A 25,844-nucleotide genomic window follows, 5' to 3' on the forward strand; every position below is an offset into this window, starting at 1 on the left:
GAAAATGGAAAGACAAACTCTTCCTCAGTGTAAGTAACCAGTGCTGTAAATTTGCTGCGCCTACTACAAGTGTTAAACAACTGTATAAACAAGAGGTTGAGGATTTTCTGCAAATAATAAAAAAAGTATCAATGCAGATTATTCTGGGAGAAAAATGGCAAAGAAAATCCACAAAAGCGTTTTAGCAGAACTCGGGTAACAGAGGACTGAGAGAGAGAATTTCCCAGACCCACAAAGCAAATAAATAATTTCCCCAGTTTCTTAGTAAGGAGGGTTGAAATTAAATTCAAAATGTTAATGTTTGTTGTTTATTGTTTTTTGAACACAATTATTTTTAAGTTACTTATGGCCTATTAAGCTGTATAGCATTTTCACTTCACAACACAGTACAATTATTTTTCATTATATTCATAAACACCTCTCTTAAAGAACTCTAGAGTTCATTCATTGCGTGAATATTATGTACCCATTAAAAAGAACAAACTGGATCTATAAAAAGTAGTCTCAAAGAGTTAACTAGGAAGTGCTTGCAGGTAAAAAAACAAGATACTGGAGAGTAGAATATGATAACAGTTTTGTAAACGAATAGGCTCAAAACTTATTTACAAATGTGTATATATGCACACATTTTTAAAAATCTATATAAAATTATATAAGCATGAAGAAAATAGAAGGGTTCATAGTAGGTAGTTAACAGGTTCCTAAGAGAAGCGGAGGTGCAGAATGGTAGTGTTTTGAAGATAAGAAAAAAGATAAGAGAAAACCAAAGTTAAAAGAGAAAAAAAAGAAAACGTTCTTTAAAAAAAAAAAAAGCATTGATTTGGTGACATTGTTTATGTATGTATGCATTGTTATCTATTTGTCTGTGTGTAATAAGGATTTTTTAATATTAAATAAATAAGATTCTGGTTCCAAGAGTGATGAAAATAATAAGTGACACTCCACACAGATTTTCTTGGTTCTTGAAGTTTGAGCTTCACTACAAAAAAGAATCTCCGTTCGGTTGCTTTTATCTACCCTACAGTGTTGGTTAATGGCAAATCCAAATTTGTAAATTTAATTTGGAGTTATTTCTGAAAATAAATTGTGTGGGCAATATGATGATAAGCCACAAGAAAAAAATATATGCAGGTAAATATTTAAAAATAAATTCCCTTAATATATTCTAATCGTGATAGTTTCTGCAGCATAATTTAAAATTATGCTATTTTTAGTGTCCAAATAAGGATGTTACCAGTATTACTATTGAGCATTTGGCTGTACATAGTAACTTTTAAAATAATTTTGTTTTAGAATGTACTAATAAAAGACATATATAGTACACTTTTTCTGCAGTTTAGTTTCTGGTTATAGTTAAGTAAAGCAAAGATTCACTATTTTATATATAGTGCAAGAAAATGCCTTTTTAAAATAATGAATTATTGAAGATAAGAGTACATTTAGGTTTTTTTCCTAGATATTTTTAGATATTTTGCTGTAATGGAATAAAGGGGATGAAATATTTGTAATTGGCATATTATTTTAGATAAATGAACTTTTAAGAGTTTGAACAATTTTTTAACTCCTGGAACTCCTGTGATATCTTGAATGAGTAACAAACTTTTTTTTTCCCCATCCTAGGAAGATATATTTTGGCTAAAGCCCAGCAATTCTGAAGTTTTAATGTCCAAATTAGTTGAGTTCAATTGTTTTTGCAAATTGAGGCTACTGTAAGAGTAAAAATTGCCTTTCTCTAAACCTGATATGGTCTAGAAAAAAATAGATGGTTACACCAACAACAAATCGTAAATTTCAAATTTAGGCAAGCATATTGCTGAGTACCCCCCTAAAAAAGGAAATAAGAATACTTGATTGTCAGTGGTACTTTGCAGTTTTTATCAGCCTTCATCCAGTTTTGTTTTGTGTTGTTTTTAAATTTTAGATTCAGGGGTACATGTGCAGGTTTGTTACATGGGTATATTGTGTAATGCTGAGGTTTAGGCTTATGATCCCTTTGCCCAAGTAACGAACAAAGTACCGGATAACTTTTTCAACCCCTACTCCCCTATCTCCCTCCCCACTTTTGGAACCCCCAGTGTCTATTGTTACCATCTTTGTGTTTGTGCATACCCAGTGTTTAGCTCCCACTTATAAGTGAGAACATACGGTATTTGATTTTCTGTTTCTGCATTAATTCGCATAGGGTAGTGGCCTCCAGCTGCATCCATGTTGGTGCAAAGGGCATAATTTTTTCTTTCTATGACTGTGAACAAGATTAGTCTTCAGTTGATAATTGTTTAAACTAGATAATAGGTACAGGAGAGTTCAATATTCTCTTTTGTTTGTGTTTTTAAATTCCCATGATAAAAAGCTTAAAAAAAAAAAAAAACTCTTAGATTTCTGGTTTTGGTCCTGCAAATTTCTCTTAAATTCAAATTTTTGGATAAAGAATTTACTTTAAAACAAGGTTTCTTATGTGTTCTGATATGTCTTACCTACTTTTTTTTGTTTTGTTTGTGAGACGAAGTCTCGCTCTGTCATCCATACAAGCCCAGACTGGAGTACAGTGGCAGGATCTCAGCTCACTGCAACTCCGCCTCCTGGGTTCAAGCGATTCTCCTGCCTCAGCCTCCCAAGCAGCTGGATTACAGGCACCATGCCTGACTGATTTTTGTATTTTCAGTAAAGACAGAGTTTCACCGTGTTGGCCAGGCTGATCTCGAACTCCTGACCTCAAGTGATCTGCCTGCCTCAGCCTCCCAGTGCTGGGATTACAGTCATGAGCCACTGCACCTGGACTGTCTTATCTATTTTCAACTAAATGCTACTTTCTTAAATTTAGTTGGTAAACATTTATTTTTGATAATACATTGGATTTTAAATGTTTTACCTTTCATCATCATTTTTTCTAAACCTGCAAGCTAATCAAACTTTTATTCAACTTCTTTGAGATCTTAATTTCTGTAATATCTATGCTTTTTGTTTCCTGGATAAAAATGTATTTGTAGCTTTCTAATCCAATATATAACCAATATTAGGCTTCTGAAGATTAGTATCCTGCTACTTACGAAGTTTCCTAACCGTAAATACTAAGTTGACTTTTTTGGTTGTTTTTTTATAGCTTAACTCTTAACTTGCCTCATTGGCTTGAATGCGTTTCCATCACATGGAATCACTTATATTTTTACTTTAGGTACTTGCTACAACCAAGAGACAATGGAAACAAGTCATCCAAAACTGATGACCTGGGGTCTCTTCGATTAAATATATGTTATACAGAAGACTACGTGCTTCCTTCAGAGTACTATGGTCCTTTGAAAACTTTGCTGCTAAAATCACCAGATGTTCAAGTATGTTAAGAATCTTAAGGATATGATTTAACACGAAGTGACTAAAATAATTCTATAAATGATAAGGAGAAGATTTCAAGAGTATCAAGTCTTATTAAAACAGTAAAAATTATATACATACATATATATACACACACACATTTCTATTTATCTGAACCAGAGTACTGTGATTCCTACGTGTACTCCCACAATCATCTCTGATAAAAAATTTTGAAAATTAAATATCCTGTATAACAGCTTTAATGACATTATTACAGTTACTTTTACAGGCTAATGATTGAACAGTTAATCATGTTTCCTTGATTTTTGTGCTTGTTTTCTACCTTCCTATATTTAGCCAATATCTGCCTCAGCTGCTTACATTTTGAGTGAAATATGTCGAGATAAAAATGATGCTGTTTTGCCCCTTGTACGACTGCTGCTGCACCATGATAAACTTGTTCCTTTTGCCACTGCTGTGGCTGAATTAGACTTGAAGGATACACAGTAAGAGTTATATTTTATTAAATGTTAATTACGTGTTGTTGAAATTGGACCTTAGTTTGACAGATTGTTTTCGTAGTCTGAATTTTTTTGTATTGATTAGACTTTATAGTAGGCTGAAAAGAAGTACTTAACAAATAACAAAAGGCAGTTAAGCTATCAAACAGTATTCACCTACCTTAAGGACAATTAATGAAGGATGTTTTTCTTTAACTCAGTGAGGAAATTTCGTTTGTTACTAATCTGCTTCTTAGTGTAATGATTCACGTGTCACAAGTAGAAACACCAGAGCAGAAGTGTTTTTATCTTTATTCATTATGTATCACCCTTATATGCATATGTATGACATTCTAAAAAGCAATCAAGTGACTTCTCATTCACGTCATAGTCTAACACTGTTTTGTTTTTTTTTGTTTTTTTTGTTTTTTTTGTTTTTTGAGACGGAGTTTCGCTCTGTCGCCCAGGCTGGAGTGCAGTGGCCGGATCTCAGCTCACTGCAAGCTCCGCCTCCCGGGTTCACGCCATTCTCCTGCCTCAGCCTCCCGAGTAGCTGGGACTACAGGCGCCCGCCACCTCGCCCGGCTAGTTTTTTGTGTTTTTTAGTAGAGACGGGGTTTCACTGTGTTAGCCAGGATGGTCTCGATCTCCTGACCTCGTGATCCGCCCGTCTCGGCCTCCCAAAGTGCTGGGATTACAGGCTTGAGCCACCGCGCCCGGCCTAACACTGTTGTTTTTTTACACACACAGACATACATATACTCTACATTTTGGTTCATAAATGTGATTTGCCTTTATATATATATACACGTATGTGTGTATGTATATACGTGTATATGTATGTACATGTATATATATATGTGTGTATTGAGTTTTTTGTTTGTTTGTTTTTAAGACGGAGTCTCACTTTTTCACCCAGGTTGGAGTGCAGTGGCATGATCTTGGCTCACTGAAGCTTCTGCCTCCTAGGTTCAAGTGATTCTCCTGCCTCAGCCTCCTGAGTAGCTGGCATTACAGGCACTCGCCACCACACCCAGCTAATTTTTGTATTTTTAGTAGAGATGGGGTTTCACCATGTTGGCCAGGCTAGTCTCACATTCCTGACTTCAAGTGAAGCACCTGTTTCAACCCCACAAAGTGCTGGGATTACAGGCGTGAGCCATCACACCTGGCCATTACTTTTATATATTTTTGGTAAGTTTGAAAAACCTAATGACAGCAAGCTTTTAAATAAATGGTAAAAATTACTAAAATTGTAGGTCACTTATGCCTTCTACTACGTCTTAATCTATTTCAACTCAATGCTTCTTTCGTAAATTGGTCAAGTATGTTATATTATTGGTTTCACAATCTTTGTTTACTACATTTGGTTTCATCTATTTCTGTTTCAGAGATGCAAACACAATTTTTAGAGGAAATTCCTTGGCTACCCGATGTCTGGATGAGATGATGAAAATAGTGGGAGGGCACTACCTGAAAGTAACATTAAAACCTATTCTTGATGAGGTACAGAATATATCTCCAACAGTGATAGTTTGTGACCTCATGATAGTTGCTGTTTTATGAAGTCATCTATTGATGGGAAGGGTTTATTCATTCATGTGTTCCTCAAAAAATAAGACTGAACACTTTAGAAGCAAATTATTTACTTCTCTATCAATGGATTTTTACTCAAAAGGTACAGTATAGTGTAGTCTACATTATTTCTTTGTTATGGGATTTCTATCTTAGCCGGAGTTCCAAATATATGACAAATACTTTTTGATATTGTGTTTTAAGAAAATTGTATATATTATCCCTGCATAGGGCGTTTTATGCTTAGTTACAATTTAAATCTCTATAATTACCTTTTATTATCAGAACAATAACAGTTTTTTCATTTCGTCAGATTACTTAGAAAAAAATCATTAACTGCAAAATTTATTTTTCAGATATGTGACTCCTCAAAATCCTGTGAAATCGATCCTATTAAATTGAAAGAGGGAGATAATGTAGAAAATAATAAGGTAAGTCCTTGTTATATTGTTTATAATTGTGTTAAAATTGGTCTTAATGGTGTAACCTTTCTCCCACTTACATTATAATAAAGCCAGATAGAGGGAAGCAATGCTGTTTATTCTTTACATAAGCCTTTACTATTAGCAGCATTTTCTAAGATTAGTTTTTAGAATGTTATTTCCTCAGTGGTTTCACTTTGTTTTTGTTCTTGATTGTCTCTTTTTGTCTCTAGTAACAATAGTGAACTTAAGCTATAGCTAGTTACAGCCCCTGTTCTAGCCATTCCTTTGGGCTCAAACTGATCAGGCTAAGTGACACAGTGACTTGATCAGTCATTACTTTCAGTGGCCTCTGAAAAAGCGATGATTGTGTTAGGGTCACAAATTTTTATTGCAATGGATAATAGTGTCACAACGTCCTGTGCTTGTGTGTCCGAGTTGTTTTGTGATTTCCTTTTGGATTATTTTATTCCCTGTTGCTTCTTGTGAAGTTTATTCATAGATTCACCTCTTAACGCCTAGCAAATCTAAATTTAATTTATTAAATTAAGTTAGTATATAAATTGTCCTTAAACCAAATGAGTTTGGAAAAGGGGAAACAGTGCTTTAAAAAATGTTAGATAGTGACTGTCTAATGAACCTCATTTTCTTACATTTTTCTTTCATGAAGGCTATTGAAGATGTGTGAACATCAAAATCTTAATGTATCCCTTTTTAAATCCTGCAGGAGAATCTGCGCTACTACGTAGACAAGTTATTCAGTACAATTGTAAAATCAAGTATGAGCTGTCCCACTGTAATGTGTGATATCTTTTATTCTCTAAGGCAGATGGCTACTCAGAGATTTCCTAGTAAGTGCCTTGTTTTACTAAAACATGCCATTTCTTTTTCTTTGACTTTTTTGTAGATATTAATTACATTTGGTTTGTGCAAGATATTTAAGGTATTTATTTATTTATTTACTTGTTTTATTTTTGAGACAGAGTCTTACTCTGTCACCCCAGCTGGAGTGCAGTGGTGCTATCTCGGCTCACTGCAACCTCCATCTCCCAGGTTCATGCCATTCTCCTGCCTCAGCCTCCCGAGTAGCTGGGACTACAGGCACCCGCCACCACGCCTGGCTAATTTTTTGCATTTTTAGTAGAGACGGGGTTTCACCATGTTAGCCAGGATGGTCTTGATCTCCTGACCTCATGATCTGCCCGCCTCGGCCTCCCAAAGTTCTGGGATTACAGGCATGAGCCACTGCTCCCGGCCTAAGGTTTTTAAGTACAACCTTCTTTAGTTTTTCAAAATGATTCTAGCTTTCTCATAAGAAATCTGATTTTTCTTGAAATCCCAAAATACATATATTGCATTTTATTTCAGTATAATGCAACTTTATACAGAGAGCAAATCAAAATCACCATTAAAGAAAGGCAAAAATTTAGAACTGTAACATTGTATAAGTAAGCATTTATACCAGATGCTTATGAGAGTTAAAAATACCTTTGTTATTTATACCAACTATCTTTCCCAGCTGCATGCATTCAGATAGTGAGAATCTTTAGTTCCATAAAATTGACTAGATTTGACAGTATGAGAATGCTAATAAGGTTTTGGTGGTGAGAGGTTTTTATAGAAATGGCCTTAGACATTAGAAACCTTTCTTTTGCAACATACAGAGTTTTAAGGTACATGTATCAGTAACTGGCATAATTTTGAAAAAGTAGCCATGTCAAGGTTTTGCTTAGAAACCTTTCATTAAATTCAGAGTTACTGTCGCTGTTAATACTTAGAATTATTCACATTTTAATATATCTCTGATAAGTAAATAAACTTGCTATAGCTAGCTTTCCAGATCTGTCTACAATGGGAGGTGGTGGGTAGGAGGGTAGAATTAGGCAGGTACTTAAATTATCTGTCTTAACCAGCTATGCAAAACTGTGAGTTTATTTCTGTAACCATCTGAAGAGATTTTGCAGTTTTATGTTCTTTTAAGTGTGTGCTCACCCTGTGCACACGTGTGCAGTTAACTGCCCTTCTGTTAAATTGACCCATTACTAAATTAGTGGGGCTGAGTTGTCTAACATGTAGATAAATTCATATCTAAATGTCTTTGCTAATTATAGTTGTAAATAAGTAAGTAAATCTAATCTTCATAACAAAAATAAAGGGACCCAGAGGCACACGGAAAAGTGAAATGCTCATTGAAATTTTATTTTTAAATGGTTAGATCATGATAACCACATTGACTACTTAGTAACACACACAGTGTGTTAGCCTCCATTATCTCCTATTCTCATCTTCACAAAACCACATGAGGTAGGTACTACTCCCATTAGGTGAGAAACAAAGGTTTAGAGAAGCTGAGTAACTTTACCAAGGTCTATGGCATGGCCAACAGGCAAGCAGGGCCTCAAACCTGGGCCTGGTCTACTCCAAACCACATGCTGCCATTCACTATACTCTATTTGGCCTTAAATCTATTTTAGCTGTTTAATTCTTCTTTATATAAATGATCTTAAACACTTTTTGGATTGTTTTCTTGTTTTTGTTTTGAGACCTGGTTTCACTCTTGTTGCCCAGGCTGGAGTGCACTGGCACAATCTCAGCTCACTGCAGCTCCGCCTCCCAGGTTCCCAGCCTCCCCAGTAGGTGGGATTACAGACATGGGCCTTCACACCTGACTAATTTTGTATTTTTAGTAGAAACGGGCTTTCTCCATGTTGGTCAGGCTGGTCTCAAACTCCTGACCTCAGGTGATCCACCCGCTTTCAGCCTCCCAAAGTGCTGGAATTACAGATGTGGGTCACCGTGTCCAGCCAACACTTTATGTTTTTATATACATGCAGATGTATCTCCTTAGTTATGTTTTTGTTGACTTAACTATTAATGTGGTCATCATATCCTCAGTAGACTATAGTAGTGACAGTTTTGTTGCCATAAGTGTTTCATATTCTCTCGTTTTTGTTGTTTTTACTACCCTAGAAGAATGGGGAAAGGAGAGGTAAGAGGGCAGGGCAGACAGCAGGTAAAAAGCAGATATTATTAAAGAATGACAAATTAAACGAGTTGTTAATGGTTACCTACTGAATGACTTAGAAGAGTTAAAACTCAAACCAAACCTAAAGATTCTTTCCCTCGCCACCTGCTTCACCACCATCCGTCTGATTGTTGGGTGAAGTGTTGACTCCAGTCTGAAACGAAAGTTGTAGGTGAATGATCAAAGCCACCAGTAGTCTTCAGTTCATCTGCATTTTTATTTATGGACTATTGATAGCTTTTTTAAAGTAAACATTTCTGTCTTATTGTTTTTGTTGCATAACTTTTAATATTATCAAGATTTTGGGGGGGGGGGATTGAAACAAGAACCTAAAACTGAAAGTAGCCTTGTATTGTACTCTTAAGGGATTCAGTGTTACCACTAGGTAGTGCTAGATACTACTTTTATTTTTGTCATAATTTTAGCAGTCTCTTCTTGCAGATGAGGAAAGAGGTATTTTTCAAATTAAAATATTTCTAAAAACCTAGCAGCTTTGTCTTTTTTCATATTATTTCTTCTTTTGGATTTTTTAATCATAGGGTGTTTTAATTTAGTCATAAACATCACTATCATTTCATCAATTCGGCTCTTACTAGACAAATTATGTTGCTCTCCTAGTTTACTTGTCTTTTCTATATTTTTTAATTTATCATCTTTGTTTTTTAATTAAGTGTTTTTGTGCATGACATTTCACCATTTTTTTCCTGCAGATGACCCTCATGTTCAGTATTCTGCAGTGAGCAGCTTTGTATTTCTTCGTTTCTTTGCTGTAGCCGTAGTATCACCTCATACTTTTCATTTGCGACCTCATCATCCAGTAAGTGTTTGTTCTTCTGAAAGTTTTATTCCATTTTTTTATTTTTATCAAAATGAAGAAAAGATAAAATAAGTCAATTTCACTGGGCTGTATTTTCTTATAACTGATACTTAAATTTACTCAGCGTTTTTCTTGGCCATTTCAGTCTTTCAAGTGAGACTGATAATCCTATTTTTTGTTGTTGTTAAAAGGTGTTCTACAAGAGTGATAAAATGCTAATTGAAGGTTGGTGATGAGTACAAAGGGGATTTGTTGTATTTTTTCATATGCTACTGTGTGTGTGTATACATTTCCATAAGATTTTTTTTCATTAGTTACGGGTTTCATTTTGATAGGTATTTTATTTAAACAAAATCTGCTTTCCTGATTTATTAAAATAGTTTAATTTTGCAGATATTTTTAAATTTCACGGAAATTTGAAGAGGCTCTTTTCTCTAAGAAAGAAGGCTACAAGAGAAATTCCATTTAATTTGGAAACAGCATCTAAGATAGAAGATTTCAGTAGCAATGAAACTGACAGCATATAGTTAGAAAATATTAAATGACAGATGAACTGGATAAGCATGAACAGTTAAAACAGAAAAAGAAACCAAGAATGCAGTATAGTGAAAGGTGTAGGACGTTTTATTGGAATATAACTTGTTAAATATGTCAGTATTTTTACTTTTTATTTACCTGAGGTAATACTGTAAACATATGAGATTTAAAAATTTTTTAAGCATGTAATCTTGTGTTCTGGAATCCTATTTAATTACCAAAAATCTAAATCTCCACTGCATAGATTTACATGTTTATTTCTTAATTTTTAAAATTCTTTATTTTTGCTATACTTCCGATTCCTTCTTATATGGTGTAATTTGGCTAATTCTTTAAGCTTTTATGTTCCAAATACTTTATAATCTTATCTAATTGATCTTAGTTGCTGATTTGTATAACAAATAATAATAATAGCCCACATTTATTTAGTGCTTTGTACTAGGCCTTGTTCTAACTACTTTATGTTTTAACTTATTTGGTCCTCCTGGCAACCCTGTGAGGTAAATTCTGTTATCATCCACATGTGCAGATAAGGAAATCACAATAGAGTACCTTTTCCACACTCACACAACTGACAAATTATGATTTGATTTTACTCAATTTGAACTGGATTTAACTGGGATTCAAGTTCAGTCAGTCTTTATCGTCTGTAAGCTTAATCCTATCCCTTCCAACCTCTTAGACAGATGTTCAGGTATCTACAGTGTATCATTTCATGCTCAGTACTGGAGATGCAGTGATGAATAAGATACTCTTTGCCCTTAGGAAACTCAGAGCCAAGAGGAGTTGCTCAGTAGTGTAGGGAAAACACATGAGTTTTAGAGTTAAACCAAATTGTGAATACCCATTTCTCCTCTCAACGACTACATGACATTGACACTCACTTAACTTTGTGAGTACTGAATAGAACCATGTTGCAGTGGCAGCACCACGCCCTTTCTTGCCAAAGGATAAATGGTCTGTGAGTAGCCCCAGCAGAGAGTGGGCCAGTGTCCTTTTGTTCACAGGGCTGTCCATTCTGTGGCTTTGTTACTAAAGCTGCACAGAACTCTGAGGCAATGAAAGCGTGGTAGCAACATTCTGGACATAAACAGAACACCTACTTCTGAACCTGTGAGTCTGCCTTGTATTCATACTTGAATTTGCGCATTCCTGTAACCGATGTTGGTGGATACTTAGGTTGGTTCCATGACTTTGCTATTGTAAATAGTGCTGCAACAAACGTGAGTGCAGGTGCCAGGACATCTTTAAGAATATTATTTTCTTCAAAGGCAGAGAATTGTAGGGACCTTTTATAGATATAATGAAATCCCAAATGTTACAGCTAAAATGTTTTCTCAATAGCCTTAATTTAGGTGTGTTTCTATTTTATAAGTATATTATAATGATCATATTTCAGATATTCCTTCTTTTCCAGATTGCCTTATATTCTGTTCATCTCTTCCCCTTCACATTCATTGCCTATTTTCAATGTGGGGGTGGGGGGCATACTAAAATATTAAGGAATGTGAGCCAAAAATTGAACTAAAGCTTTTCTTGGTAAATTTTTCTTGGTATGTCTTCAGATGCAAGATATTGTTTGCTTGAATCCTTAAAACAAATAAAAATGGTCTGTGTTTTGATAGAAACTTACACAAATGTATAGATTGGTGAAAATTCAGCAGGGTATACATTTAAGATCTATTCATTTTGTCATATGTAAATTATATCTCAATTTAAAAAAAATGAAGGAGCAAAGATTTCTGAGGGAAGACCGTTTAGTCAGTTTTATATATTACTATATATTACTTCTTTCAGATAGAGAGGCCTGAAAAACCTCTTGGATAATAGGCCCAAATAATCACCCTCTGGTAAGATCAAAAAGAGCTAGGTGACTTCACATTTCCTAACCTGAATTTAGGTCTTTGCTTCCATGGTGAAAAGGGTTAATTGCAAAAGCCGTTTAAAGTATTGAATATGTTTAGAGGTGAGCTGAGCACAGAAAATTTGGAACACCTAAAACTGCCATTTTAAGTTATAAGGTAGTAAAGTAGATGCCTTTGACATTCCAGAAGTGAATATAATTTGTCAGGTAATCCAAGGTGCCATACTGTATGAAACAACTTACATATAACATTGATAAAATTATGGCTTTGGCCTGTAATCCCAGCACTTTGAGAAGCCAAGGCGGGCAGATCACCTGAGGTCAGGAGTTCGAGACCAGCCTGGACAACATGGCAAAACCCTGTCTCTATAAAAATACAAAAATTAGCCAAGCGTGGTGGCAGGCACCTGTAATCCCAGCTACTTAGGAGGCTGAGACAGGAGAATTGCTTGAACCCAGGAGGTGGAGTTTACAGTGAGCTGAGGTTACACCACTACACTCCAGCCTGGGCAACAGAACGAGACTCCATCTCAGGGAAAAAAAAAAAAAAAAAAATATATATATATATATATATATATATGACTTTTAAAAGCACCACATCTTTAATAATTACTTTGGGAAGAATTGTTAATTATACATGGCTTCTTTAGTCTCTTAATTCCTTAGGCCGGTGAATTGTACCCAGCCTTAGCTAGATTTTAACTGTGTGTGGTTTGAACGTTTTGGAGTCATTGTTTTACAGCAATGTAGTCCATTTACTCTATTCTGCTTTTTTATATAAATTATTTTCTTGAAAACTTAATGGTAGTTTTGGTCTTTTTTACATTCTTTAGGATGCACAGACAATTAGAACATTAACTCTCATCTCAAAAACTATACAAACTTTGGGAAGCTGGGGGAGTCTGTCCAAAAGCAAGGTAAGTCCTTACATCTTTTATTTTGTTTTTACACTTCTAAATGTTGTTACATCCTATGATCCTTTCTCCTTGACTTACCTTCTTCCAAATTAAAAACTATACACACACACACACAGACACAGTAGCTGTCTTTTAAGTAAGTCACCTGTTAAAGAGGACAGTTTCAGAAGCTGGGCATGGTGACTTGTGTCTTTAATTCCAGGAAGCTGAAGCGGGAAACTCACTTGAGGCCAGGAGTTCAAGGCTGCAGTGCACAATGATGGCACCTGTGAATAGCCACTGCACTCCAGTCCCAGCAACTTAGCAAAACTCTGTCTCTAGAAAATTAAAAAAAAAAAAAAAATAGTTTAATGAGAACATTAAAAAAAAAAAGTGCAGTTTCATGAAAACTGCTAAATAAGACAAAGAGAGCCTAGTAAGGAAGTGCAGGACAGTCTGTCTGTCTGCCTGCTTGTGCCATAATCGCATGACAGCTTTGAAAGAAGTCTTCCACTCCAAGCCCTGAACTCTGAAAATATATAATTGAGTCCTTTTAGGCCTTAATCCTCAGCTTTAAAATATAGTCTGTTCTATTCTTAATTCTCTAACACATATAAACCTTGTGTTTGTTTTTTCTTAGTCAAGTTTCAAAGAGACATTCATGTGTGAATTTTTCAAAATGTTTCAAGAAGAAGGATATATTATGGCAGTTAAAAAGGTATGATTATTTTATTCTGGAATTGTTAATATTTATTTCACATAGCATAGGGGAAATAACATTTTATATATATTATATCAATCCCCAGTTTAAATAATAATGTTTAAACTGTTCGTCAAAAAGGCTTCCTTTTTCTTTTTTCTTCTTATACAGTGCTGTGCTTTTCAGCTTTGAAAATACCTAAATAAGTTTAACAACTACTACTTTGGCCAGTGCCTTAGAAACACAAATTACAGATATCTAGGGTTAGGATTTCTCAAAGTGACACTATTGGCATTTGGGGTCAGATAATTCTTGATTCTGAGGAGCTGGCTTGTGCGTTTCAGGATATTTAGCAGCATTCCTGGCCTCTACCCATTAGATGCAGTAAGTATGCCTCCTGTTTTGACCACCAAACATGCCTCCAGGTATTGCCAAATGTTCCTTGAAGGACAGAATTGCTTCTGGTTGAGAACCTCTGGTCTCTGGGGGTAAAGGCTTTGTATGGTGCCTGATGTAGAGTGGGCACTTAATTGCCCTAATAAAAAATATATACATTATTGAACATTTAATGAACAATATAAATTCATGGTAGTAACCTGAGGAAAGTTACTATAAATGTACAAAAGCCTATAGTATATAATATCTGAACACAAGTCCTGCAGCATACAAAAATCACTTCACTTAGAAGTTGAGAATGTTTTGAAAGGATCTTTAATTTCTTGAGTCTTTAGTCCTGAATCATCTAAACAAAATATAGCATTATTGTAAAATGCTGAAAATTTATAAAGAAAAGTTAACCTTTGAAGTACTCTATCCCATATAGTCTAGAAGTTAAGAATTAAAAAATAAGGAAAGAAATGAATTATATCTAAACTAGGCCTGAAGAAAGTACTCTATTTTATGTATCACACTCTTAACTTAATGAATCCGAATTAACAAAGCCAAATGTTAAAGACTTCATTCAGTTTCTGTAGCATAACTAGCAGTTGGTTGCCAGAGTATTTATTTTGTTGAGGTGTACATTTGGGCCTTTTTTTATACTTAGGATTCTTACAGAGACTTAGTAAGTGAAAAATGATGATTTAAAAAATTAAAGTCCATTGGAATGTTTTTCATCTAGAATAGTGCCTGTTTAACCAAAAAATTTTTAGACAAACCATTGAAGGCTTTTGAGGAGAAAGTCTTTCAAAAGAATAGGCAAAGAAAAAGCTGCCCTTTTATTTTTAGGACATTGTTGAAACATTTGTGACACTGTAGGCAGACTTTTATTGGCAAGATTATGATGTACTGTCTTTTGTTTGAGGGTTGTTTTTCCACGTTTTGTGACCAAGGCTATGGTAGTATCTGATTTTTTTTTCCCCTGATATAATCAGAATGTGTAGAGTTGATAATGTCAGTGGAGAAAGGATTTAAGGGTACCAGGAGTTTAGTCTGTTCCTGATCTGTCCTGAGTCACCCACTCACATTCTAATGGACTATCGCCATAGTATGCCTCTGTCTCAGATTTGATTCTAAATCCCTAAGCTGACGTAGGATACTTTACCCTGATATCCTAGTTTCCTTTATTATTTAGTAGTTACAACAAGATATGTGCAGTGCTATAAATTGCAAAAGCTTGTGAAGCTCAATTTCTCATTTTATATTGGCACTCTGACTAGTGACATTTACTGTTGATGCAGAAGAAAATAAGAGTATAACTCTGAATCATATGCTATTCCCTGCAGAGTTTAGAAAGGATAACCTGGATAGTTCTATAAACAAGGTGACCATATAATTTGATGTCTAAACCAGAACACTTTTAAGAGTGAAAAATACTGTTAGTGATTATTCTGGGATGATAGGAATGGCCCCTGATGGGGATGGTCCTGAGCAAACTGGGACCTATAGTCACCCTGCCTGTAGTCCATCTTAATTACTGGGTTTTCTTTCACTTTATATCTCTGTATTTACCCCATAGTTCCTAAATAAAGTATTGGCTGGGCACAGTGGCTCACACCTGTAATCCTAGCACTTTGGGAGGCCGAAGTGGGCGGATCACCTGAGGTCGGGAGTTGGAGACCAGCCTGGCTAACGTGGTGAAACCCCGTTTCTACTAAAAATACAAAAAATTAGCCAGGCCTGGTGGCACACGCCTGTAATCCCAGCTACTAGGGAGGCTGAGGCAGGAGAATTGCTTGAATCCAGGTGGTAGAGGTTGCAGTGAGCTGAGATCATGCCATTGCACTCCAGCTTGGGCATCAAGAGCGAAACGCTGTCTCAAAAAAATAAAATAAACTATTATAAATAATATTTGCTAACAAATCAGTGACTTCAGGTATATATTAAGAAATAAAATATTCACATAACTCAGACTCCATTAGTGGATGGTCCATCTGGGAGAACTGATGCTATGGTAGGGCACTTCTTCAGTTCCCTTGGATACTTGTACCCACATTACCCATATGTAATGCAAAAGGAACTCTGTTCTTGTTCTTTCACTTACCAATATTTTCTCCCAGCAAGCAGAAATAAACATTCCATTTGAAAACTCCTTAAGGGCCGGGCGCGGTGGCTCAAGCCTGTAATCCCAGCACTTTGGGAGGCCGAGATGGGCGGATCACGAGGTCAGGAGATCAAGACCATCCTGGCTAACACAGTGAAACCCCGTCTCTACTAAAAATACAAAAAAAAACTAGCCGGGCGTGGTGGCGGGCGCCTGTAGTCCCAGCTACTTGGGAGGCTGAGGCAGGAGAATGGCGTGAACCTGGGAGGTGGAGCTTGCAGTGAGCTGAGATCCGGCCACTGCACTCCAGCCTGGGCGACACAGCGAGACTCCGTCTCAAAAAAAAAAAAAAAAAAAAAAAAAAGAAAACTCCTTAAGTCTGAGCTCTGGCAGGCAATCATCAGCCAGTCTTAGGAGAAAATGACTGTCTCTACAAAATTCTACTTTAGAATAGGCACTGGAGCCTCAATATTATCCTTATTGGAATGTGGTTTGTTTTGTTTAAGTCCTAAGCAGAACAACGTAGAAAGGTATAAAGGAAAAAGCAAAGAAATGCAAACCCTTTCTGAGTTTCTGAGTTTGTAATATCCACCTAATGAACTAAACAAATTGATAGCTCATTTAGGAGGCAAAATAGGATTCTTTAAGAACAAGAATTGTTCCTGAAAATCAAGGTAATGGTAGATTATAAAAAAGAAAAAGAAAAAGAAAAGAATTGTTCCATCCAGGCATGCATGGTGGTTCACGCCTGTAATCCCAGCACTTTGGGAGGTGGAGGCAGGCAGATCACAAGATCAGGAGTTCGAGACCAGCCTGGCCAATATGGTAAAACCCTGTCTCTACTAAAAATACAAAAATTAGCCAGGCGTGGTGGTGGGCGCCTGTAGTCCCAGTTACCCGGGAGGCTAAGGCAGGAGAATCACTTGAACCTGAGAGGTGGAGGTTGCAGTGAGCCAAGATCACACCATTGCATTCCTGCCTGGGTAACAGAACAACACTCCATCTCAAAAAAAAGAAAAGAAAAGAAAAAGGAATTGTTTCCTGAAGTGCCAATTTCCCTTTCCCATGAAGAGACAACCAAATACTAAAAAGCTTTTAACCAGTCAAGGTAGCATATTTGTGAAGTTAAATGTTCTTCACTGGCTGACCTGGTAAAGATGGATACTACAAATTTTCTTGAGTCACCACATTCCCACATTCTCCATGGAAAGTTTATAAATGGTGATTAGATTTCCAGATTATCCCAGATAATCTGTTTACACTTCAGTCATGACTGTGAAATACCATTTCTCAGAGTTAAAATCAGTTATATATAGTAGAAGTTGGCAAACTCTTTTCTGTAAAGGGACAGTGAGAAAATATTTTAGGCTTTGCTGATCACATAAGGTCTCTGCCACTTAGTCTTTGTTTTCACAACGCTTTCACAATCCTAAATGTAACCCTAATTGTTACATTTAGAAATGTAATAGTTACAGGTTGAGTATCCTCTATCAAAAATGCTTGATAAAGTGTTTTGGATTTTGGATTTTTTCAAATTTTGAAATACTTTTATTCATTCTGTCTCTCTCCATGTATATTTTTTTAACTGGTTGAGCATCCCTAATCTGAAAATCCAAAATTCAAAATCCAGAATGCACCAGCAAGCATTTCCTTTGAATATCCTGTTGGCACTCAAAAAGTTTTGGGTGTTTGGAACATTTGGGATTTTCAGATTAGGAGTGTTCAACCTGTATTCTTATGGGCCTTACAAAAACAGGCTACAGGTCAGACGTGGCCCTCTGAGCTATACTTTGGTGATCCTTAACCTATAATAAAGGTTCACAATCTTATATGTAAAATCATTGGGACCAAAAGTATTTCAGAATTCAGTTTTTCAGAGTTTCGAAAGGTAATCAGTATATACTATATGTAACACCCCCCAGTGGAACCTAGGGTAGCACCCCACAATCAAATACATTAATTCTTATAGCATAGTGTATGAATACTTACAGTAAGTAATATAAGTACAGAGTGTAAATAGCCTCACACCAGTTCAGGTTAAGTTATACCCCTAAATGAGTACTTCAAATCAAAGACAAGATTTAAAAACTTTGTATTCAGAACTTTATGTATTTCAGAATTGCAGTTAAGGAATTATGGATTGAATTATTTCTACATGGAAATATGTTCTGGGTTTTAAGTAACTTAAGAACGAAGTTTTAGGCTGGGCACAGTGGCTCACACCTGTAATCCCAGCACTTTGGTAGGCTGAGGCAGACAGATCACTTGAGGCTAGGAGTTCAAGACCAGCCTGGCCAACATACTGTAACCCTGTCTCTACTAAAAATACAAAAAAATTAGCTGGGTGTGGTGGTACATGCCTGTAATCCCAGCTACTTGGGAAGCTGAGGCATGAGAATCACTTGAACCCCGGAGGGAGAGGTTGCAGTGAGCCGAGACTGCACCACTGCACTCTAGTCTGGGCAACAGAGACTCTGTCTCCAAATAAATAAATAAGACTTTTGTAATACTTGTCATTTGTAAATTAGGGATTTCCTCTATAATATGTGTTTTGTTTTATAAATTACTATCATGTGTATTCATTAGTAATGAAGAACTTCTCCTTATAATCAATGACATGTAAGATAAACTGAATTTTTTATAATGTTCCTTATCACACAGTGTAATATTTGCCCATTTCCCCATTTAGTTCTTGGATGAAATTTCATCTACTGAAACTAAAGAGTCCAGTGGTACGAGTGAGCCTGTGCACCTGAAAGAAGGGTAATTTAATCAAACTAGACATGAAAGTCATATATCAGTATAGATATTAAGTAAGTACAAAGAGTGTGGGTCTAAGAGTGAGGAGATCTGGCGTTATGTTCTGTGTTAGAACTGCCAAAATTAGCAGTCAGGTAAGTCACCTTTACTGTCCTACACACTTTATGGCAGAAAAGCATGATTTCCTGTGCATACTGTCCTAGAGTTGTTTTGCAGTTATAGTGAGATGATGGGTATTTAGAGTACTTTAAAAAAGTAACAGCACTATTAGTCTTAATGTACAGTGTTCATTATAAGTTAAGGGGGGGAATCACTCATTTGGTCCTTTTTTGTTCTGCATAGTACAATTAAAAATATTAAATTAATTAAAGACGTTATTCCTTTAGTATGGCCAAAATAAATACAACAGTCATGGATGGCAAACACATTTTTATATATTTAATATAATCTTACACAACTATTCATGTCATTTAAAATTAAAGGATACTTCTTTGTTTTGGTTTAACTTTTAATTTTTATAGCTAAATGTTTACATCTGTTATGTTGGCAGTGAGATGTATAAAAGAGCTCAGGGAAGAACTCGGATTGGAAAAAAGAATTTTAAGAAACGATGGTTCTGCTTAACAAGCAGAGAGCTCACCTACCACAAACAGCCAGGTAGTTGTGTTTATGCTTTATTATGGGGTTTTTCTGGTTCTCGGTGTAGGTTTCTTTGCCACTTATTGTGACTCTAGTGAATCCTTTCAGTAATATTACTATAGTTTATGCCTTCTCCATACGTACTAAGAATGAAAAAATATTTGACATTATGTTTTATGTTATGTTATTTAAACATAACATAAAATATTATGTTTTTCTCACATTAAATTTCTTGAGTTTCTGAAAATGGTGTTCCTTTAGTGTGCTCTGTTTTCTAAAAATCCATAGTAATCCATACTGTTATTTATCAAAGAGCAACAGCTAAACCTCTTAGAACATGGGAGTTTCTTTAACTCTCAGAGGCAAAATTAGCAAGATTCAATATCTAATAAATGAGAATATTTCTGTGCTTTGCTGGGAAATATCAGCTAGACATTCCCACAGTTACACCATAGATTGTGATACATATTCTGTTGTCAGATTCATCCTAGGCTCTTAGCCAAGCTAACCCCAGGGTAGATGACTTAATAATTTGCCTTCTGAGAAGACTCTGTTGCCTGTACAAGTGGGCTATTTGTGTAAATGAAGCCATCTTCCTACAGTGTGATTTGAGAGCTGCAGAGAGGCAAAGCTTATCCCTCAGTAGACTGACACAGTCCTTTAAATAAACTACTTTTGAGTTTATTCCGTTGGGGTGATTTTCCACAGAAGGCCAGGTGTGGTGGCTCATGCCTGTAATCCTAGCACTTTGGGAGGCAAAGGCGGGCGGATCACTTGAGGTCAGGAGTTTGGGACCAGCCTGACCAACATGGCGAAATCCCATCTCTACTAAAAATACAAAAAAATTAGCCGGGCGTGGTGGCACATGCCTGTAGTCCCAGCTACTCTGGAGGCTGAAGCAGGAGAATCCCTTGAACCCAGGAGGTGGAGGCTGCAGTAAGCCGAGATCGTGCCACTGCACTCTAGCCTGGGTGACAGAGCAAGACTCCATCTCAAAAAAAAAAAAAAGGAATTATCCACAGAAGGCCGTTCGCTTCTGATATTTTAGCAAGAAGAATTTAGTATCTAGATCACAGATCACATCTATATAGTAGAATCCCTTCTGTCCAAAATAATCAGGATCCAGAGATGTTCATTTAACCAAACCAAAAGGTTGGTTAAAGCGAGAATCATTTAAAAATAAACAAAAAGATGCATACAGATCTTAAATATTTATGTATTTGTTTACCAGCATTTTGGTAGTAGAGAACCACGATTATTTCTTTGACTATTGACCTATAGATCAGATTTCCTGTCTTTCTTGTGTAAATATACCCATAATGCATCAGTTTTCAGGTTGATTGCTCCAAGGTAAATCTAGAACTTAGATACTTGAAAAGTAATCCTAGCACAAAATCCTCTTAGATTTTCAGGATAGTTACACTAGTCTTTTACAGCTGTCTTACCCCCACATAAATCAGCCTTATTTGTGGAGGTATGCATCTCCTTTTTAGAGGGTTTTCAAAGCATTTACCTGATTTTCAAATAAGTAATAAACCTCTTGGTAGTGGCCACTTACTTTGTCTCTTTACATGAAGTAAATCATAATTACAACATAGAAAACTAGCATAAATAAGTTTAGCAACAAACCCAACGGACTTGGTAAGCAAAACAGCCTAAACAATGGAAGTAGAAGGGCGCAGACTTAACAGAGTACCCAAGCAACCACAAGCGTTTAGCATCCTATGAGCAGCATTCAGTATGTTTTACAGAGGAAATGGAGAGTCTGTTAATCTGTCAAATCTGTTAGGTAAAGATCTGTTAAGAGAGCTTCTGCTGTAAATTCTGGAATAATACATCAGATATAGGGTGCTTTAAAGAGGATATAACACAGTTAAGTAGAGTGCTTCAGTGGAGACTCTTGAATAGTAGAGTGATAAGGAAAAAATTTTATTTCATAATTCTTCCTTAGGAATGGCTTAGCCAGAATGACTACGTGTCCCAATATATTAGAAAGATATAAGAAACCAAATGCATTATACTTTTGGGTATATTACCCAGATAATTTGTTATAACATTTACGTATTCAAATAACTAAAAGTCAATAGGCTATATATATGCCCTTTCAGATAGCTGCTTTTTTTTTTTTTTTTTTGGAGACAGAGTCATACTCTGTCACCCAGGCTGGAGGGCAGTGGCGTGATCTTGGCTCACTGCAACCTCTGCCTCTCAGATTCAAGTGATTCTCCTGTCTCAGCCTCCTGAGTAGCTGGGATTACAGGTGCCCGCCACCACACCCAGCGAATTTTTGTATTTTTAGTAGAGACGGGGTTTCACCATGTTGGCCAGGCTGGTCTTGGACTCCTGACCTTGTGACCTGCCTGCCTCGGCCTCCTAAAGTGCTGAGATTACAGGTGTGAATCAGCGTGCCCAGCCCAGATAGCATTTTTTAAGCTAAGCATATTTTGAATGTTTTAGAAATTATAACTTATTGAATACTATATAAATGTACTCACCTATGCATAGCAGTGGGTGCTAATTATGTTTACATTAATGGTACATTTAAATAAAAGTTAAGGTAAATTAGTCATTCTCTATGAATAAATGAGTTCTTTTTTCCTCATTTAAAGCATTTTCTAATCTAAACCAATATTCTGAAGTATTTTTTGGTTTATAATCTTTAAGAATTAGAGGCCGGGCGCGGTGGCTCAAGCCTGTAATCCCAGCACTTTGGGAGGCCGAGACGGGCGGATCACGAGGTCAGGAGATCGAGACCATCCTGGCTGACACAGTGAAACCCCGTCTCTTCTAAAAAATACAAAAAACTAGCCGGGCGAGGTGGCGGGCGCCTGTAGTCCCAGCTACTCGGGAGGCTGAGGCAGGAGAATGGCGTGAACCCGGGAGGTGGAGCTTGCAGTGAGCCGAGATCCGGCCACTGCACTCCAGCCTGGGCGACAGAGCAAGACTCTGTCTCAAAAAAAAAAAAAAAAAAAAAAGAATTAGATAGCTATGGACCCCTTTGTCTAGAAAACTGTACCTACAAACAGACAAAAAATTGTGCATGTAACTTCAGGGAGTTCATAGACACAAAATTTTGCATAATAATTTCAGGGAGTTCATAGACCTAAAGTTCATCTATGATTCTCAAGTTAAGAACCTCTGTTCTTGCCGGGTGTGGTGGCTCACGCCTGTGATCCCAACACTTTGGGATGCTGAAGCAGGTGGATCATGAGGTCAGGAGATCAATACCATCCTGGCCAACGTAGTGAAACCCCATCTCTACTAAAAAAACAAAAATTAGCCAGACGTGGTGGCGTGCATCTGTAGTCCCAGCTACTTGGGAGGCTGAGGCAGGAGAATTGCTTGAACCTGGGAGGCGGTGGCTGCAGTGAGCCAAGATCATGCCACTGCACTCCAGCCTGGGTGACAGAGGGAGACTCTGTCTCCAAAAACAAAAAAGAATCTCTATTCTGTCCACTGATTTTAAGAGAACAAAATTCTCCAGAATGATGAAGCTACTAGAGGTATAAAATAGACACATTAGAAGCTACATTATTTTTAAACCTTAAGAAATTTAAAATTTTGGAATGACATTGGAGGAATGAGATATGAAATTTCAAGCTTATTTACCAAAGCCTGTGGTTTTAAGCTTCCATGCTTTTTGATTTAACTGTTTTGATGGATCTTTCCAAAATATATTACATGCTTCCCTGCCTTCTAAAAAAGAGTTCATTGAACGTAAGTTAACATTTTCTAGATGACTTGGGGCTACCGTTGATAATATTAATTGTTATATGGATTCTGATTTAGTGATATTTTCAGAGCTGCTTAAGGGTGTGTGCAGCTGTTTACTCCAGCTAAATGCATTTACTCCGCAGCTAAATGCCTTGGACTGCTGTGCTTTTTGTGTTCCTGTGTTCGCTTTATACAGTTTTTCTCTGTCCTTTGTGGTAAGGCTGCGATCTTACATTTCTTGTGATGTCTGTGAACCATAATATAACACCTTACTCCCATCCCATCACCCACCTCTGTTTTTTACAGCAATGTACTATAAGTGAGGATGCAAGTGCTATGTTTGTTTAAATTATGCCTAAGATTAAAAGGCTTTGAATGAAAATGTCAGGACTTTCTCCTGTAAATAAAATACCTGGGCTTTGTATTCTCTGTTTGGTTGTTGAGCAAATGTTTTGCTTACTTCCAATTTCCCTGCTGTTTTCTAGATAGCCAAGACTGCTAGTTAAGTAGTCTTTTGCTACACTTACTCTGTGACTTCGGTGTCTGAAAGAATACCTCCCAAATTTCCTATAACATAGACCTAAATCATTGAGTCTTTCACTCTATCTTCCTATTATACAGTAGTAGTGCGAATTAAGTATTTCTGTCCCTTAGTGTCAAATAATATGGTCCTTTCCCACTTTACTGGAAAATGAATTAGTAGAATTTTCTCTGTTTTAAGGATTTTTCTTCAATAAGTTGTTAAATTTTTGAGGCCCCTTTAGGCAAGTGCTAACAGGCAATAGTAAGCAACTAATCAGTAGAGTTAAATTAACATGTAGCAAATGAATATTATCAGACATTCAGCCATCAGTCGTGATTACCTTGAGAGATTTTTATGGCCTTGTGTACTTATGATTATGATTTTATATTCCTTTACTGTAATGTAGTCATCTTCTACAAGTAAAAGTTCTCTTAGTTATATGTGGAGATCAAACTAGTTATTGATGTTCCAGCCTCTTTATGTCTCATTCAGCCTCATCTTTTGCAGTATCCATATGTAGTTTCACCAGACTACTTTTTGCAGTTCCTTCTTTACATCTTTTACATGTTCTTTTACATTCATGCTTTTGCATATGTACCTAAAAATATCTACCTAAAAATTCTTTTATTTTCTTCTTTATCTGTGTAATCTGTTGTCCTTTAAGTCTTAGATCAAGTGTCAGCTCTTTATGGAAGCCATTGTAAGCCTCATCTACCTCAGTGTTGCTATTCCCTTACTGTGTATCTTTAGCCACATGGCATACTGTGTGGTCATTACTTTTTTCCATCTCTTCCCCTAGTCTTTAAGATCCTCAGTGGTAAGGACCCGTATTATTACTAGTGGCATAAAGGTATATAATAAGTATTCTTCAAAGGACACCATGTCTTCCATATATGCTGTCATCTGAATTACATTAAGAACCACTTGTCTTTCTAAAATTTCTGCCAGGCATACTAATTCATCTTTGAAATTCTGTTCTGTAAAATTTAATTAGATATTGTCTTCTTTGGGGAGACCTGTTTTACACATATACATATACACAACTTTCATGTGACATTAAATGCCCTAGCTTATATAGCCAGCCCTACCCTAGCTCATATAACCAATGGACATTGTACAAGAAATGTCCATGATATTTTAAACATAAATGCTTAAAACACTGAGGTTAACATGGTTTTCATCTGCCTGTATTTTCACATACAGGGCTCTGCAGCTTTTTTTTTTTTCTGATAGCTAAAGAACAAAATACATAGTTGATTCAATCATGCATTTATTCAACAGGTGTTTTATTGAGTGCCTACTATGTACTAGACACTGTTCTAGGCTCTGGAGAGAAAAGTAGTAAACAAAACATATCAAAATCCCTGCCCTTATAGATCTTTACTAAGAGACAATAAACAGTAAAAAGAGAAAATTATATTTATGTTGGATTATTATAAATGAGATGAACAAAAAAGAAGCAAGGGCAAGGAACAGAAAATGATGGGTTCAGTGAGGTGAATTAAAATATTAAAAGGTCTAACCAGGGAAGGCTTCACTGAGAAAGTGACATTTGATCAAAGACCTAAACCTAAAGATGGTCGGCAAGTGAACCATGTGGATATTTGCAATAAAAGTGTCACAGAAATAGCTAACAGCACCCAGAACAAATGCCTTGAAATAGAATCATGCCTGGAGTGTTGAAAAGATAAGAGAAAGCTCTTGTGGCTGGAAAAAAATGAAGAAGATGGTAAGTCATAGGAACTAAGATCAAAAAGGTCATAGAAGTGCTAGATTTTATAGGACCTTGTGGGCTTTTTACTTTGAGTAAAATGGAAAGACATTGGAGAGGTTTAAGCAGAAGAACGACATTGTTTAACTTATGTCTTAATAGGATAACTTATGTCTGTGGAGTGTTACATGGAGAATGAATGAAGGGTACAGGGAAACCAATTAAGAGACTATTAAAATATTCTAGAGGAGAGAAGAGAATGGCTTGGATCTGTTGGTAGCAGTAGAAATGATAAAAATGGATCACATTCTGGATCTATTTTAAAGATAGTACCCAGAGGATTAGATACTGGGAGTGAGAGAAAAAGGCA

General features: G+C 36.3%; 1 protein-coding gene across 2 annotated transcripts in view; it reads left to right on the plus strand.

The window, feature by feature from the left end:
- RASA2 (RAS p21 protein activator 2) overlaps positions 1–25,844 on the plus strand; it is a 126,538-nt gene that overhangs the window by 76,639 nt on the left and 24,055 nt on the right. The window contains exons 10-19 of one of the 2 annotated variants that reach the window (XM_030934799.1): positions 3,173–3,329; positions 3,667–3,815; positions 5,201–5,315; positions 5,741–5,815; positions 6,534–6,657; positions 9,542–9,648; positions 12,883–12,966; positions 13,586–13,663; positions 18,817–18,890; positions 19,438–19,547. In XM_030934799.1, the coding sequence (XP_030790659.1) occupies positions 3,173–3,329; positions 3,667–3,815; positions 5,201–5,315; positions 5,741–5,815; positions 6,534–6,657; positions 9,542–9,648; positions 12,883–12,966; positions 13,586–13,663; positions 18,817–18,890; positions 19,438–19,547 (1,073 nt within the window). The remainder of the gene's footprint in view (positions 1–3,172; positions 3,330–3,666; positions 3,816–5,200; positions 5,316–5,740; positions 5,816–6,533; positions 6,658–9,541; positions 9,649–12,882; positions 12,967–13,585; positions 13,664–18,816; positions 18,891–19,437; positions 19,548–25,844) is intronic. The other variant, XM_030934802.1, reaches the window with a different exon arrangement.

This window comes from Rhinopithecus roxellana, chromosome 1, assembly GCF_007565055.1.
Source record: "Rhinopithecus roxellana isolate Shanxi Qingling chromosome 1, ASM756505v1, whole genome shotgun sequence".
Lineage (NCBI taxonomy): Eukaryota > Metazoa > Chordata > Mammalia > Primates > Cercopithecidae > Rhinopithecus > Rhinopithecus roxellana.